The 17742-nt window shown below is 37.7% G+C and overlaps 1 protein-coding gene across 2 annotated transcripts in view; it reads right to left on the reverse strand.

Annotated features, from left to right (window-relative positions):
• Positions 1-17742, reverse strand: part of EEA1 (early endosome antigen 1) — a 164022-nt gene that overhangs the window by 36603 nt on the left and 109677 nt on the right. For both annotated transcript variants that reach the window (XM_042815409.1, XM_042815410.1), the window contains 8 exons: positions 14612-14739; positions 10591-10645; positions 10408-10473; positions 9536-9575; positions 8589-8696; positions 8380-8501; positions 6917-7072; positions 2626-2742 (listed from right to left, as the gene is read on the reverse strand). In XM_042815409.1, the coding sequence (XP_042671343.1) occupies positions 2626-2742; positions 6917-7072; positions 8380-8501; positions 8589-8696; positions 9536-9575; positions 10408-10473; positions 10591-10645; positions 14612-14739 (792 nt within the window). The remainder of the gene's footprint in view (positions 1-2625; positions 2743-6916; positions 7073-8379; positions 8502-8588; positions 8697-9535; positions 9576-10407; positions 10474-10590; positions 10646-14611; positions 14740-17742) is intronic.

The raw sequence follows: 17742 nt of genomic DNA on the forward strand, positions 1-17742 counted from the left end.
AACTTTTTCGTATAGGGATATCTAAACATATAAGTCATGTGCTCTCTTTACCCTGCTGATGTCAGTGACAAAGCTCACACTGCTTTGAATCTGAAATAAAGTTCCCTTTTCATTAAAGAAGAAAGGCCAACCAGGATGACTAACTAATATATACTAAGGATATACCAGGATATACCAAATATATACCAGGATGACTAACTATTTATACTAAATGGTGATCCTGAAATACCAACCAACACACCACAGTGCCTTTTTCATCAGAACAGGAGAAGGTAGAGATAAGCAATGAACATTACTAGTACTTCGTTATTGGGTCCATAGATCACACGTAGATTTGTGACATGTGAGCTACTTCACCTTCTCAGTACAAGTTATTCAAAGGACAGCCAAAAGCAGCAGCTACATGTAGTTCAAGATGATGACACTGAATTCTGTGCTACTCTCTTCCTCCCTGGTAGGTTAAACAATACAACAGGGAACAATCATGTTTAAATCTGCAGGGCTGTGTCAGCAGGCTACAACCCAGAGCTTCCACCTCTGAAAGATTAACAGCTTATATAGCTGACAAAGTCACAGCCATTGCCACATACTCAAGAGGCTGAGTTACCTTCATATGTGACTGAAATACACAAGGAATCTTGACAACACATACTTTGGCAGCTCTGTGGCCTCATTCAGTTTGTATCAGTGGACCCAGCAGCATTTCCTGTTTGAATGCACCCCAGATAATAAAGGGATATATGGGCACACATCAGCTGCCCCTTTCCCAAGGCTTGTTTTCCAGCACACTACAAAGCCCTGAGCCTTCATATCACAAGATACAAGCTGAAACACAATCCCTTTTTTCATGCTACTCCATGGATACATGCAAAAAGAACATAACATATATGTGTGCAGTCATAGTGAATAGGCCTTAAAGAATAAACACTGTGGTGACTGACTGAATTTCAAAACAGTTACACCAGTAGAAGGTTGGAAACCAAGCATTTTTCCATGTAGATAATGCATCACAACCTTCCTAAAAGAAAACAAAAGAACCCACATTTGATGCATTTGGAATTACAGCAAGTCTTACACTTCAAGGTATACCATACACTGCTTTTTTCATGTTAGGCCTCCTCCGGGCCATTTCTGGCCTCTAAAGTAATGTCTGGCTGTGCAAAACAAGCCAGGCCCCATAATTACAGTATTCTGTAAGTGAAGGGAAGTCAGTTCCTGATGGTCTCATAAAACTGATCTCATGTATTTGTCATCTCTCTTCTCAGTATAGCTCCTAAAATAAATGAAACAGCCTGCTTGCTTGAAGTTTTATGTGATTTGGAAAACTCTGCACCAAAGTACTGAGATATCTTCCTGCATTGCAGTGAATTACAAAAGGATGTACACAGCGAAACGCCAGGTACTCTGTCCAGTATCAGTAGCACGTCCTGCCTCCCTGACAGCTTCTTCAAGGAGCGTGCCCTGCTCAAAGGGGGAGCAATTTCTATTATTTGGAAAGCCAGTCTCACATTTTCCAATTCTAAATCCAAGTTCCCCAATGCCAGGATTCCTTGGTTAGCATATTACAAGCTGCATAAAGAGATGGATGTAAATTGCTTTTATTTGCTGAAACTGGAAGTAGTTCAGTGCCATTTCTGATCACATTCACCAGTTGGTGTTTGGCATTAACCTGACATAGCAGAAGAGTCTCTCATAAAAGTATGAGTACCTTACTCATCAATCTGTTTCACTTCATGTTGTTAATTGAACAGCAACAGATTCAGACAAGTTCTTTGTTCTCTATAGCAATAATTTTGCCAAAAGCTTGATTAAATGTTGTTAATCTGTGTAAAAGAGCAGCATGACAATGCTCACTAGCTCAGTCCTGCAATTAATTTTGTAAGTCAAATCAAGAATCATCCTATCAAATTTTAATTGCACTCTATTATATCTTTGTAAATGCTATTAAGTATTCCCCCCCTTGACTGGCAAGATTGCTGCTGAATACATATGTAATGTTCACTATAACATAATGTTATATATACATGCACACAATAACCAATATGCATATTTTTCTCTGTTTCCTTTCATTTCTTACAAACACAAAATACAAAATTGTACCAAGTTCAGAAGGCTTTAATTAAAGCTCTCAATGAATAGTTATCAGCTAAAAATCTTCTGAAGTTTATCTTAGTTTTCTGTTGTTCATTTTTCTGATAAAAGGCCAGAAAATATGACACCGATACAATCTAAAAGTGAAGGAATTGGAAGACAAATACAGAGATCTCATCTTCTGAATTACAATTTCTGGGAACTATCATAATATTTTGATGGATATTGCTTTAATCTTTCAATGAGTGAGAAGTCAAAACTGTTAATGCTCACATATCTTTAAACTGCAGCTATTAGAAACCTGCAATCTTAACAACCCTTAGGAATTACACTGAAATGTACCAATACCACTTAAAAATATTGTTCACTTGTACATTACAAAATTCTTCGAGTCAAGCAAAAAGGGGATAGGAATTCTCAACTTCTACAACACAAAGAAGTGTTTTGTTACAGTCTTCAGCATGTACCAAGGCAATGTGTGATGTTTCCATTTTAATGTGAAATGACAAATGTAGGAAATAACAGCATTCTCACCTGGTTTTTCTGTTCTAGCTCCTTGACTAAACTTTGAAGTTTTTGCAGCTCCTGAACATATACAGCTACCTCCTGAGGTCCTTTGGCAAGTTCAGCTCTTAACTGGTTAATGGTAGCCTGGACAGATGGACAGAAAATCCATAATTAAAACAAAATTTTGCGTAACTCAAACAAAATAGCAAAATAAAAAAACCGCCCTTACCTGCATTAAAAACAAAAACTAAACAAAAAAAAAAAAACAACTATCCACAAACTCATCTCAGAGTATTGTCAGCTACAGAAACATCAATGATTTCCCAGCCGAGATTCATTCAAGACTAGAATTTCCCCAGCAGAAAATGCCAGGTTGGGCCCGCAGGCGATGAAAAATCACAGCATATTATTCATTATTATCCATTAACCACTATCACAGTTTCAGCTTGAGGTAAAGCCCTCCCCAATTCCAAGTCATTGGGATAATACATACTAGAATAATGCACTAGAAAAGGCAGTAAAAGTTCCAAGCCTGGACTGTGATGCAAACTTGGTGTGCAACTTTTGGATACACTGACCCTATGAGCATAATCAGGGTAACAAATGCTAACTCTTCAAACAGGATTGGTACACAACAGAAGAGATTAACGACTACATCATATTTGTACACAGCAATGAAAGCAAACCAGAAAAGCACTTCTGGGTAACAACTGCCCCAAAGCACACTGTGCTGGAGTTAATGAGAAACGTTATCATTATTTCAGTCACTCTATGTCCATTCCTCCTGCAGACTTCTCATATCTTCTTAGAAAATTTTAAGAGTAAAAAATAAACATTTCTGAAGCCTGATCTATCCACACATAATTAAAAAATGTAGACACTGATCCATATGCTGGACAGCAAAGGTAATTGTTTTTAACAGAAGGTTAATGAATACTGAGTTATCTGAATAAAATGTATTTGTAGCATGCTACTCAGAAGCACAGGTACTTCCGGGACTTCTACTTGCTATTAATGCTCTGCTGCTTCTTGATAAACACACGGAAGAATAGTTTCCTTGCATATTTGTAATACAAAAAATAAAATGTTCTGTATGAATGCATTCATGTTGACTATAGTATTTCATAACAATCATTTCAAAGAAGGTTTTCTCCCACTGTTTTCAAAAGAACAGATTTCAGCAAGAAATAAATACTAAATTCCAGAATGAAGTAAAGATCAGAAGTAGCAGACAAAAAATATCCCATTTACAACCTTTTTACATAAAGATGTAGACCAAACAGAAGATATGAATGCATTTTTTGTATGACTACATATTGTTACTAACACTCAAGTTTTGTAATGCTGTTCTTTATACGGTTATTTTGTTACAAAGCTGTTAGTAAGAATATATCCTGGGATCTGTCTGGGATGGACAAGCAATCCAAGATGTTCCTAAGAAACAGAGCATGGATATTTCACAAGTGAGAGAATATGGTGCAGAAGACATCCAGAAGCCTTCTAAGGTTACTAATACATAATTTATGTGCATTTCTCTCAATCACAAATCAAAAACCTTACCTATATTTCACTCTTAAAATAGAAATGTATGATGGATGAATATTCATTCCAGTACTGCCTGGTTGATATTTATTAATGCAATTAATGAAACTAACCAAATAGGAAAGCATCTATGTATCAACCTCTTAGCATTATCTCAATACAATAGAAATTGTACACGTAGAAATATGTAGCAATAGCAAGCTTTCAAAAAAAATTTACCTCACATTTAAGTGTCTCCATTAGAAAGCAGAAAAAAATAAAAGGGGTGAATGAAAGATGGAAATGAGCAGTGACAAAGCCATTCATTCATACATTGTTGTCAAATATTGCCTATGCTTTGTTTGAAAAAAAAAAATAAATGAAGAAAAAGAAAGAAAAAAAAGCCAGACTTGGCTTTATCAAGTTCATCCATAATTTAATCTACTAATCTTGCCTAGGGTTTAATACTCCTGGCACTGAACATAGCAATCTGTAGAAACATTTATCAGATGCTGAAACAAATCCCAAACTGCAGAAACACCAAGCTCTGCAGCAGTGCAGCTGTTTTCATAATTTGCTCACTATGTAGAATTCCCTACAGTGAGAAACCAAATGTGAAATGAGTATCTCAGAACGAACATTCATCTCACATAACTGGACGCCACACTTTCAGCTGCAAATCTGAAACAAAGCATAATACTCCACAAAAGAAAAAGACAAAAATGGACACACTTAGGTGACAACTGCAGAGCTATGCAACTATTTGCATGTTTTCTTTCTCCTGTAGCATTTAAAGGTACTCATACAGAGTTAAGACAATCGTTACTCTCCAGAAGTCTCATTATAAAGAAGCTTTGCTGTGGAAACCAATATTAATACACATTGCCATAGCCACCCCAGTGTAACGGCCTAGGAATTACTTTACTCTTGGTCTTAAAAGTGCAAAGCTGAAATGAAACGAGCAAACTTTTATGTCCAGAACTGTACAATTTTAACAAGACAAGACTTCCATTTCTTGTTTTCTTATGGCTAATACTTTTCACAAGTGTGCTTTTGTTCTGTTTGGTTTTTTTTTTTAAAGTAAAGATGTTTTCACCGCAAGGACTTCAAGTAAATTTAAGTTTAACCTTTCACTTTGCAGCAACAATAAAACTTAGATTTTGACTATGTCTTTCTACCTATGTCTTATACCATTGCTGCCATAAGTTTAATTAAGCGGAGAAGACTAACACTTCTAAGAATCAATCTGCCACTGCTCACTGCATTCTACCATGCAGCAACTCAGCCCTCTCTGGTTCAGTCTGTGTACTGAGGATAGTACACAGACATCTGATATTATCATAATTACACTGTAATTTATAAACTTTGCACACATCTAAGATTTCTTAGATTGTTCTGGGAGCAGCTGGGAGTGCTGCGTGGTCTTCTCTCCTAATCTGCTGTTACTTCCACCAGAAATGAAAAACATCATCATTTGTAATTTTTTTCCTGTTAAAAGCTGCACTTTAAAGTGAAATTTTATTATGGTTAGTTATGTCAAAGCTTAAATATACCTTATTTGAGTGAACAGAAGCAATTTACATTGCTGTGTCTCAAGATTGTAGATTTTTGTTATGCCTACATCACTATGTCATTTTATCTTCACATGAAAACTAAATACAATATCCAAAACCACAGGGACTACAAAGACAGTGTTTTGAAACAAAATTTAAATTCTGCAGCACGGTTGTGGGATCTCAAAGTTAAAACCAAATTACAGTTATGCAGCAACTTACATGGCCACATAACCACATCACACTCATAACTCCAACTGTGATATTCCTTTTTTCTTGTCAAATGAAGCTCTTGGCATACATACTTTTAACTTGAAAACAATTGTAGATTCATGTTTAGTACAAAATTGTAGTCTTGTACAATTCCTGGAGCTCCACATATCTGTTGGAGAATTCAGGGGAAGGCAGGAGGGAAAGCCCTAAGGAGTTCAGAATAACAAGGGCAGATCTTCTCTAAAGCTCTGCAGTATAAATTAAGAAACAGAAGATAAAACTGCTGTTCTGAAATCTAGGGCACGTGAAAGCCCACGATAACAAGATGCCAGAATTTCTTCACATTCCGAAATATCAGCAGGATGGAGGATACAACAAGTTCTACAGGAACTCTAAGCATGCCCTCCTGTAAAAAGGGGTATTCTGCATGGAAACAATTTTACTCAGAACCACAGTTCTGCCTTGTTTTGTTTGTCTTTGCAGTCGTGTGGGACAACAGAGAAGGGAGGTATAAAGGTTTCAAACATGGGTAACAAAGCCTTTCAGTGTCAAATTGTTTCTTAGTAAAGATATACCAAACAACATTCTAGTGAGAGGCAGCAACACCCAACAACAGAATTCTTATGCAAGTACAGATTCACCAGGCCCCCAGTAATTCTGATTAACACCATCATTCTGATTAACAACTGTTTTTATCCACATGAAGCTCTAAAAGAGAAAAAAATATTGAATCACACAAGCACTGCTCTACTTCTCTCTCTAAGCAGAAATAGTTCTACCAGAAGGTCTTTAGCTCTGTAGTAACTTCTCATGCCAAGAAAAGGTTTTGCAAGAAAACGCCTGGGGACTTTTTCAAGTGTCAATACTGACAGAACTATGCAATTTACTGTAATAAATAGACACGTCTCTCAGGTAAGTTAGAAGAGATTCTGTTAAGAAAAAAGCTTTGTCATTGTGATCAATAGTTCCCATTTTCAAATGAAAAAAATAATAAAGCAAAGAATACACACATCTTATGGTATGACTATTACCTCTGAGTTTGCCTTCTCTGCCTGCAAGTGCTTGCACTCATCTTTCAGCTTTTCAGATTCTCTCTCACATTCCAAAGTCATTTTGTCCATCAGTGTCTGAACTTGGACCAGTTCCTTTTTAAGAACAGCCACATCTTCCACACCAGGCCTTTGTAGCTGAAAAGCAGAAAAGTAAGAGTGAGGTACATGATATTCATAGATAAACTTCCAGCATCAATTTCACTTCTAAAAATCTTTCAAACTAAGTTACAGACAACATGAGATAGACAGTATTATGGCTGGAACAACAAGAAAACAAACAAATAATGTACAATTTCTAAAGGAAATGGGTTTTTAATGTCTGATTGTCAGTTTTTGCCTATTAAACATTGAACAAGTTGACCCATTTCAACCAATTCTGGCAAAAAAGAGACATAAAATAATTGACTACAGACTTTTAAAACAATACTGTCTCTGAAAACATCACAAACAGATGAAAAGTGGCCAAAAGGAGACATTTTTCAGGACTTGTCAAAATACTTCACATTAGACATATAGGTAAATCCACTAGTAATTACATCTGAAGTCCTAAAAAGTCCTTCCAACGGAAAAGCTATGGAAGAAAGGGAGTAGGAGCATTGAAGCATTGAGCATTGAAGAAAGAAAAGTAAGTGTTGGTAGCTAGAGAAAAAGTACTGGAAAACAAAAGGAAGGAAAAAAGAAGACAAGAAACCAACAAAACAGGTAGAGGAATAGACAGGTCCAGTGTCTGATCAGGACCAAGAGGAACTTATGAGTATTTGCCAGCAGCTGACTACAGGGAAGAAGGTAGATAAATGCCATTCCTGCTGTCTTCCAGAGCATGTGCAGTAGAAGACAAACAAGAAGTTAGGAAGTCCTTTAGCAACAGCTCTGGAAGTAGTATGACTGCTGAGTCACTGAGATCACTCCCTGGAGCCAAGTCACCACGAGCCAAAATCCTGGAATACACACGTCAGTATCATCAGCCAAGAAGATGACAGTAAACATTAACATAGGCATGGTGATGACAGCTGCCAGCCTTTTAGCTACCATGCCACAAAACACCACTCCAGGCAGTCCTTACGAGCACAGCTGTCCAGGCACAGGCATAGCATAACACCTCATGGAAAATGAGTGATCTTAAGACAGCTTCTGGTGTCAGCGATGGCATTCACCAAGTGCAGGACCGACTGCATAACACATCCAGAGCTGGATTACTCTGCAAATTTCCTCAAGTGGGGCATCAAACGAGCAGATTACAAAATACCATATGGTAAATGTTAATACACAAGGTAATATACACTGGAAAAATATTGAAAAATATGGCATTCTAAATCTCTTTTCAACCCACAATCAGACGTCCAATATCAACAGTTAGGCTACTTTTAAACTGTAATTGTTTAGGAAAGCATATGCTCAATTGCCTGAAAATAACAAAAACATTTATAGTGTGATGTGAATACCAGCTCTGTCTTTAAGTCTTCTATGGTACTTCTCTCCTTCAGTAGTTCCTGTGTTAGGTTTGTCATTTTCTGTTCTGCACCTTCCCGAAGGCTGATTTCTTCATCATATTTTGCTTTAAGATCTAATTAAGAAGGAAGTTCAATAAATAATCACTTGCACAAGTTGCACAAGTTGAGAACAGAATCAGACCACATATTAACATACTCACCCACAATTTCAGTGGCCAGTTGTGCTGCTTTTTGCTCAAATAAGTCTTTCATTTGCTTAATATTAAAATTTTCTACTTGGATCTCTTCTAGTTGCCGTTCTAATGATTCTATTTCCATAAAAAGAACAGTATTACTTCCTGGAATAGCTAGGATAAGGTTGTACAGTTACTTATATCAATAACAAACCACAGTAGATAAAAAATTAATTTAAGTTCACTTAGCTAATCCAATTAACTTAGTAAAGTGAGCAACTTCACTGAAGAATCTACAAGCATGATACTGAAACCTGTCACTGGCAGAGTACTATGCAGGATTAAGTAGATATTGGTTTTCACCAGTCACTAATAGCCCTTGAGAGCACTGTAACATTCTGCTGAATTCCAAACCCTGACCTGTGATTAAAAGTTCTTTAATCACAATCAGTCAGATCCTTTTTGGACACATAAAATCTTATCTTGTGAGTGCCTAGAGAAAATGAAACATGAAGCAAAAATTATTGGCCTGGAAAACAAAAGTGACAAAATTCATCGGCTTCCTTGCTAGTAATTAATACAAAAGAGCACTGAATAAAACAAGCACTGACAAATGCTACAGTTTGAATGTCAAAAACCATGGTCCTTCTCAGCAAAAGACTCGAATTAAACACTTGAATATATGAAATTATTAAAAACATGTTCAAAACTATTAATAGATACTGCTTTTACAGTGAGAACTCCTTTCTTACTTCTACAAATTACAGACCCCAAGCTTCCGTACATTTCTCCACACTATAGCTGTCCTAAGCACTTGCAATTAGCTTTGTTTTTTTTCCAGTAATAGTGCTTTCACAGCATGGTAGGTCTTTAGTTCACCAAAAGTGCTTTTTCATTTGTCTAAAAGCTACCCTAAACAAAACTCCAGAGATCCCGAAACAGTGCAGAATTTAATACAATAAAAGGTTAGCCACCTGTAGATGTAGATGTTGTCAATCCATCAGACTTAGAATCCTTAAGAAAACAGAAGGACAAATGCAACATTAGACAGAAGGAATTAAAGCTACTACTTCAGAAGTTCATCCCACTTTTGGAAAAGACAGAAGTAAAGACTTCTTTGCTCACATAACGCACAGTAGTACAAATTTCCAACAGTTGAATCTGGAAGACTGAAAAAGGCCAAGACAATTTTCCGTTTCTTTATCACTACACTGTCTAACTTTCAGGCTTGCAAGGCTCCAGTAACAAACCCCTCCCCTTCACTTTCCTCAATATTGAAATCTGACTTAAAACACAGACATTATATTAAATACATCTGAAAAGGCACTCTGTCAGAATGTAATTTCCAATGTTTAGAACAATCCAGTGTCTAAGAAGCTCATAGTAACAAAAGAAGTGTTTCCCTAAGGACAACATTTTATAAGTTCACTTAAATTGTTTGTTCAGTTCATCTTTACTGTGAAGTCACACTACTTACTGTTCTCCTCCCCTCTTTTTTTTTTTGTTTGCTTTTTTGAGGGTTTGGGGTTTTTTGTTTGTTTTTTACAACTAACACCTTATTGCCCTTTCTCAAAGCAGGTGAAACATCACATTCAAACTGAGTTCTGAATAAGCCCAACAGAAAAATCTGAACAGAACTTATAGTAAGCACTACCATTACCCACTCCAGTAGTTTTCTTCAGATTTATCTGGTTGATGTGGAGAGACAACTAGCTTTGTTTTCAAGAACATGACAATATTCAAGTCACAGAACTAACTAAATCAGGCCACGTGCCTTACAGAAAGGTATTAATCTTCAATGTCAATGCTGATGATAAACCTGCTTCAAGTATTTTAAAGCAATTACTTGCTGCTGCTGCCCCTGCAATTTCTCTAGTTCTTTCTTCAGCTCTTCTGAATACCATCTTTCCTCCTAGAAAGTAAAAAAAGAAATAGAGAAAAAGAGAACTGTAAATTTGGTTGCTTGAGATAGCAGCATGTTTTGCAATTTGAAACAAAAAACCACATGCAAGTAAAATACATGTCCAACCTTCAGCGAAGCTTGCAAGTCTTGTACTTCTTGTCGGAGCAGTGATACTTCATCTCTGAATAAATACATCCACAGAGTGGAGAAAATGAATATGCAGTAGTTATATTTTGTCAATTACATAGAAATTCTAAATTATATTAGATAACTGGAAGACAGTAATAGACACATTCTATAAACATAATTTAAATAATAGTTATTTTCTATTTTTTGAAAATTGGAAGAAAGTGGAATTATAGACACTTATTAGTTCACTTTGGATATCACCTGAACAATGCTAAAACATTAACAGTATAAGTAAAGAAAAGGATATGTAAAAAGTCTCATGAAAATAAACTGCAAATCTAATTCAGTTCATCAACTTAACCACAAGTCAAAATGCAAAGCTGGGCACTGGCACGTTTAATATTCTATATGCCTTTTTGTGGAAGGGACAGGCCTAATGTCCTTCACTTCCCATATCACGAGGAACACTGCTAAGAGACAGCATGTGACTTTACTCCTTTTGAAGTATGTAGCTACATAATGTTTTTTACCCACACAGCAATTCAGTATGCCCCATATATGCACTCAATGAATGGTCTGAATACTTAAGGCCTTGGGATTTTAAATTCTCAAATTGAGCCATTCAAGAACACAAGATTCAAGGCTAAAATTGTTACTAGCTGCACCCTTCTAAATCTCAGGTCTCCTTAAAGAATTGTGTAACTATACAGATGAGTTATATCACTCAGATACAGTCACTCCAAATGCAAACACATCCCTTCCTATTGCTTATACAGCAGCAGCACAGAGGCACACAGAACATGTATGTGTGTGGGTGTCAATACCAACATATTCTGTTTTATACCAAACAGTTTTACAGCTCCTGTGCTGCATTATCCCCTCCTCCACAGATGTTCTTTAAAACTGTCTCATACTTAGAAGAAAAACAAAACAACCTACTCCTTAGCTAAACCACAACAGAAAAAATTCAGCCTTCATTTCATATTAACCACAGGGTCATCAAGAATGTAGTGAAACACATACACTTGAACCAATGAAGAACTCCAAGGCTGACCAATTTTAATGGCCAAATGAATGCAGACATGTTGGAAAGATAATTTTTGCAGAAGATCTTCTGCTATTTACACATTACTTGTCCTGTGAGAGATAAACTGGAGGTTCCTAAATAAAACTATAATGAGACAGGTATAACTGCTACTCAAAACCCACGTATCGTTTGAGCTTTCTCACAAGCATTAAGTAAACCAGCAAACATTCACGCCTTAGATTATAAATGAAATCTTAGGCAGGTGAAACACGGTTAATAATACTGAAGCTAGGGCCGAACACGCACCAGATCAGCAGTATTAAAGTATTTACTACGCTCTAGATTGTACAATTTTGAGCTACATAAAAGTAACTTGTAATTGAGAGGAAGAACAAGGGGATGAGATGGGGAAAAAATGAAAGTATTCTACTGTAGTTTTTTCAGTATTCACCAACATTGCTCTGCTTGACAATTTTAAGACAAAACCTAAATTTGACTTACCTGTCCAGCAAAGAATGATTAGGAAAAAAGTAATGAATCACTCTAGAAGTGTACATGTTTTCTTTCTTACTGCCACCCAAATCCTCCCTCAATCTCCCTTTCTCCTAGCGCTGTTAAAATTCCATTTTAACTCCTGAACCTCGCCATTCAGCCAATATCTGCTACATTTTCCTCATGCTTCTCTCTAATCCTCAGTGCTGGTGCCTCCATCCAGGCACTGCGTACCAGCGGTCCAGCTAAACTGCACTGGGGAGAGTTGCATGATCTGTTCTTGGCACTATTAACAGTACTTTAATGGCAAGGGGGCTGAACAGACAAAGTAATTCATCATAACTAGCCTCCCTGCTGACTAAATAAGGAACTACACAGCCCAATCTTGGTCATATGGATCACATGCAAACTTTACCCCTAGAGCACTAACAGAGTGCACCCCTGCTGCAGGTCAGAGCATTACTTTAATGCAGTATTCTGAGTATTAAAAAAACATGTTTACATTGAATATGAGTTTTCTCAAGCAAGCGTGCAACTGAGAAACATTAAAGAAATGTCACACTAGCAGGAAGAAATAGCTCATGTGTTACACAACAGCTCTGACCAGCCTCCCCATGCTCCATCCAACTCCCTGACCTTGTCCACTTATTGAATTACAGGAGAGAGAACAAAACCACTTGTCCTTAAACTGTCAAGAGGCAGAAAAAAACATTAAATTGCACCAGCCGACATCTGGTTGACATTGGAAACTCGCAGGCATAGAAATAAATCTTCCATAAACTATATACACAATATAGTTATGACCAATAATTCCCCCACGTGGATGCTATTGTTCTACTACGAGTTACCATTTCAAGTTTAAGTTACATTGCTCTGAAAAGGTTTAAATCAGAGAAAAAATACTTACTCTTGAGTAAATGTGTACACAGGAAACCCAATATAACCCTGCTACTATGATATTATTTCTTCATATATAAGCCTGAATTTCAATTTCTTTACTTCTCCCCTGGCTATACAATTCCCTTTCTTTCAAAATATCTTCCTGCTGATCCCTCACGGATCGGGAGAACACAGAATAAAAGTAATCATAAAAAAAGCATCATTGGAGGGGAAAAAAATGAGAAAAAAGAAAAATCTACTCCCCTCAAACAGCTACACTGTAACATGCTCAAAATAAAGCAATGGCAATTGTATTGCTTTAAAAAGCAATAGTATTTGCTTTGCTCATTAGTTATATTCAGCCAAAATCCTACAGCATCTGGAAAAGGACAGCATGTCTAAGGAAGGGCGCCTGTCCATCCATACAGACAAGACGTCTGATAACGTTGGCTCTTCCTGGCTCATCTGCACAGCACTGGGGAAACAGAGATCTTCATCCGGGTAATAATCAAAATATGGTACCTTCCACACACTCTTCTCACTAAAGTATAAACCTTTTGTGAGTTAAGTAAATACATTAATTTTAATCAATGTAAGCACAGGGGTCATTTTTGGGTCATATATCTACCAGTCACAAACACCTGAATGGTTTACTTCCTGCAGTAGCAGAAGCAGCTCCATTACTAAGTGAACACCAGCAGGGTTATACAGCCTGTACCCGAGGCCACAGTCAGCTGCTCACTATGACACTACTGTGTACAAAACAAAAAGGAGTTTGAGGGAGAGGTGACCAAACAGCAGTGTGGACTGTCATTTACAACTGTCCAAAATAAACACTAATCAGAAAAAGAACCAACAGGCAGCAGAAGGGACCCTGTGTAAACTTCATCCCTAAGAAAAAGTTTGCCAAACCAACACGAGGCGTTACTCAGAGAGATTACTCTCAACTGTTCTACCAAGAGCAAGTTCATTTCATCAGTTTCTGTTACATGCAGCTGGTCTCAGAAATAAAACAACCTGATGTGTTTCACAGGAACACACTTAACAAAATGCTTTTGACCAAAGAGTTAAAATAAATTAGAGAAGAGTTCTGCAAATGAGGATGGAGTTTCTGGAACATAGAAAGCTGATATAGTGACACAAGAACTTCCCAGATTTGGAAATAGCTAGGTGATAAGGGAATCTATTCAGACAAAAATTGATGTTATAATTACACAGTAGGTACCCTAACCACCAAGAGACAAAATCATGTCTCTCCTCTCCCTTTAGGGTTGTCCCTCCCCATGCTCAAAAGAAAAAAATTCAGCTCTGTGCTGCAAACAAAAATGAATTTTTCTTCCATGCTTAAAAATCTTCCAGTTTGTTACAATACATTCTCAAAAGCATGAGAAACTGCTGGAGTTAACAATATAAACATAAACAACTGACTTCCATTTACTGCCATATCAATATTAGTCAATGTAAGTTTCAAGCCGCTTTTTAATTGTAGTTGGAAATGGGATATGAACATTTAAATACTTCACCACATAATTAAGTGTTCAAATTAATACAGCCTTCAGTGTAATTAGAAGCAGCTCAACACTGACACAAGAGCACAAGCACAAATGAATAGTGTTCCACCTTTCTGATGACAGGTGACCTTCCCCTCCACAAGTTGAATCGATGCCAGAATTATGAACTGCTTCATAGTGCTTGAACAGCTCCTCAGCTGATCCATGAGACTTCATACACAAGGGACAGATAAATCCCTATTATAAAGAGAAGAGAGGGAAAAAGAAATTAGAAAAAAATAAAGAGATGTCAGAAGTAAAATCTGACTTTTTCTACCTCTATCAAAATGATCTTTGCATATCTAAAAGGCAAGAGATACAATAGCTATTCTTTAAACATTCATGGTAAGTATTTCTTGATCTAATAACAGCTCTAGCAGTTAGAAATTTAGAAAATGTCCGTAAAATTCATATTATTCAGTGTTGCTTTGTTGGTTTTTTTTCCCCAGCAGCATTACATGTGAGTAACAGAGTACTGATTTAGAAAAATGGTAACTTCGAAGGGCTGCATTGCAGTTACTATCACATTTAGGCTACTGATTTTACTAAGGGCCAGGAAATCAACACTTTTTACCTTGCATATAATTAACCAGTAAATGCAATTCACAGAATACTATATCTCAAGGAAGTCATATCTTTACAGCCTAAAGAAGTCATCCTCTTTTAATCCAGAATACTTACTGAAAGCTTACCAGAGCAAAAACTTAGCAGAGCAATACCATCATTCCACCCACTAGCACACAGCCAAGTGAAAACTTAATATTATGCACCTCTAAACATCTGTGGAGTGTACAAACTGCCACTTATCAGAAATGCCATCCATCTCATTTTATTTAGCATTCTGTTTCCACGGGCTAGATTTGATTATGGTTCTTCACTCACTTGGTTATCATGCCTGCTCCCAGCCTAATTATCATTTAAACTATAGACAACACACACTACAGTGGCAAGACAAAGAAATTTTTGAGTGAGAGTAAACAATTTAGTCTCACATTGAAGGCTCTTTATGATGCCAGACTGTGTAAAGAGAACCTTGTGCTTGGCTGCTTAGACTTAAATAACCAAATATTTGCATGGATTCAGTCCAAGAGAACCAAGTGAAGTACAAGAATTCAAGCAAGGAGACGCTCCAAAGGACCAAACAGAAACTTTCTAGCTGTTATTTATTTAATGTTTTAAGAAATCAATAATCAAATACAGTTGCTTGCTAAATCCAGCACATACCATGTTGAAGACTAATTTTAGTATAACTCTGTTAAAAAAGCAGTATACTCCATCGAGAGACAGCAGACATTTACCTTTAACAACCATTTCCTATTTCCAGAACTGGAAATGAAACTGTATGGTTTCATTTCAGATTAAAACAAGTAACTCATACACAAGCATACATAACAACATGGGTACGGAAAGACAAATGAACTGCTAAGTTCTCAGTAATGTTTATCTGAATGCACTGAAAGTACCAGAGGGAAATTTCAGACAATTCCTGGCAAACAGCAGTGGCAGTGAACTATAGAAGCTGTCAAAAAGCAAGGAGTGTATTTTAACTAGCAGCTGAAAGCAGGCAGACTCATTTGGCACACTGGAACAGAAGCCCTCTCTGGATGAAATGCTGCCAAGCGATTCCCAGCCTGCTGCTTGGTTTCCCTGTGACAGGAAGGTCTGCAGCGCACAGAGAAAAGCAGACATCCCTTACTGCACAAGAGCATCTGAAAAACTGTAGAAAATTGCTTGGTCCTCTCCGTCCTATCGCCCTTTATTTCTTCCCATTTAAAGAGCAGAGACTTCTTTTATGCTTGTGGGTTTTTTTCTTTTTCTTTGATATGCGGTTGGGTTTTACTCTATGGCAAGAGGGGCTTTGGAGTAGAAGAAATAACAGGTTACATTTGCAATTAGCCCAAGGGGACAGCGATCAATCACCTGTCTCACCATCAGGCAAAGCCAGCCTGAGATGCCCCAGAAAGTCACCACAAGTGGTGGCAAGGACAAAGGAGCAGAGGGGCAAGTTGGCCAGCAAGGCACCAGGCTACCACTGAGACCCGGGGGATGGAGCTCCTGCTCCGGAGGCAGCTTTGCTGTCATTAGCAAGGGAGGAAGCACAGCAATATCTACTCCTCCTAACAGAAACCAACTTCCTCCCACATGGGCAGGGCACAGAGCATCACCACCGGCCCCAGCTCCTGCTCAGCCGTGACTAGGCAGCCTCACTCAGAGGGACCTGGCACTGCTGGAGTCAGCACTGGGTTACAGCTCCCACACACACCCTTCATGCTGACACAGCATTTGCAACAGGTCCGAATCTCAAGCTCCCATGAGATGCATCTCTTTTGCAAAGGGGCTTTTCTGCTGCAGAAAGCAACACCCTTATGGCTGCATGCAGAGGTGGGGTGGGTAAGAACACTGGCTCCTCTAGCAGCTCCCAAGTCTGCATACCCAGGCCCGAATCCTTCTCACAGCATGATAACACTGCAGAAGTCAGAGCTGATGGCTGAATAATAATCCAGGTCTCCTTACAGTAAGGGGACAGAACCAGCAGGACCTCCCCAGGCCCCATCTGGTAACATACAGAAGCATACAGCTGTCCTGCAGCTATTAGCCCCAGAGAAGAATCATGTTTGGGGTGGTGGGTCTCACTTTTTTTTTTTTTTGTAGTTACATTTTAAGGAGAAACCATTTCTCAGCATTGTCTTGAGACGCGTTTTGAAAATGTGCAAAAGTATATTGTATTAATTTAAAGATGAACATACGAAAAGGGAGGAAAGAAGGAAAACTGATGGCCCATACTTAAATCTTGCAACAATTTTTGTTTCAAGGAATAACATCAAGTGCAAGATGCATGGTCCTCTATCAAGATTACATTCTGAATAACGAGGAAATGGCACAGTTATTACATGAGATGTAATGCTCCCCCCAACAAGGGGAAGGGCAGGGAGGTCTCCAGTCCAGTAAGTCTACATTTGGCTTCCTTAACTAAAAGACTTGGAGAACAAACAAGCACTACTCTTGTATTCAAAGAAGAAAGCTACCATACATAACATGCACAATTACACCTTTCAAAAGGCTGTATTTGCCAAGAGATATTTGGTAAATTTCATTTCAAAACGCATTTACAAGTAACTTTGCATAAAGCACAGCACAACCACAGAGAAGTGAAAGGCATTTAATATCTTTGCTTTTATGAAATGAAGATTATCACCTATG

This window comes from Centrocercus urophasianus, unplaced genomic scaffold (genome assembly GCF_019232065.1).
Source record: "Centrocercus urophasianus isolate 14NV4802_14NV808 unplaced genomic scaffold, USGS_Curo_1.0 seq_15, whole genome shotgun sequence".
Classification (NCBI taxonomy): domain Eukaryota; kingdom Metazoa; phylum Chordata; class Aves; order Galliformes; family Phasianidae; genus Centrocercus; species Centrocercus urophasianus.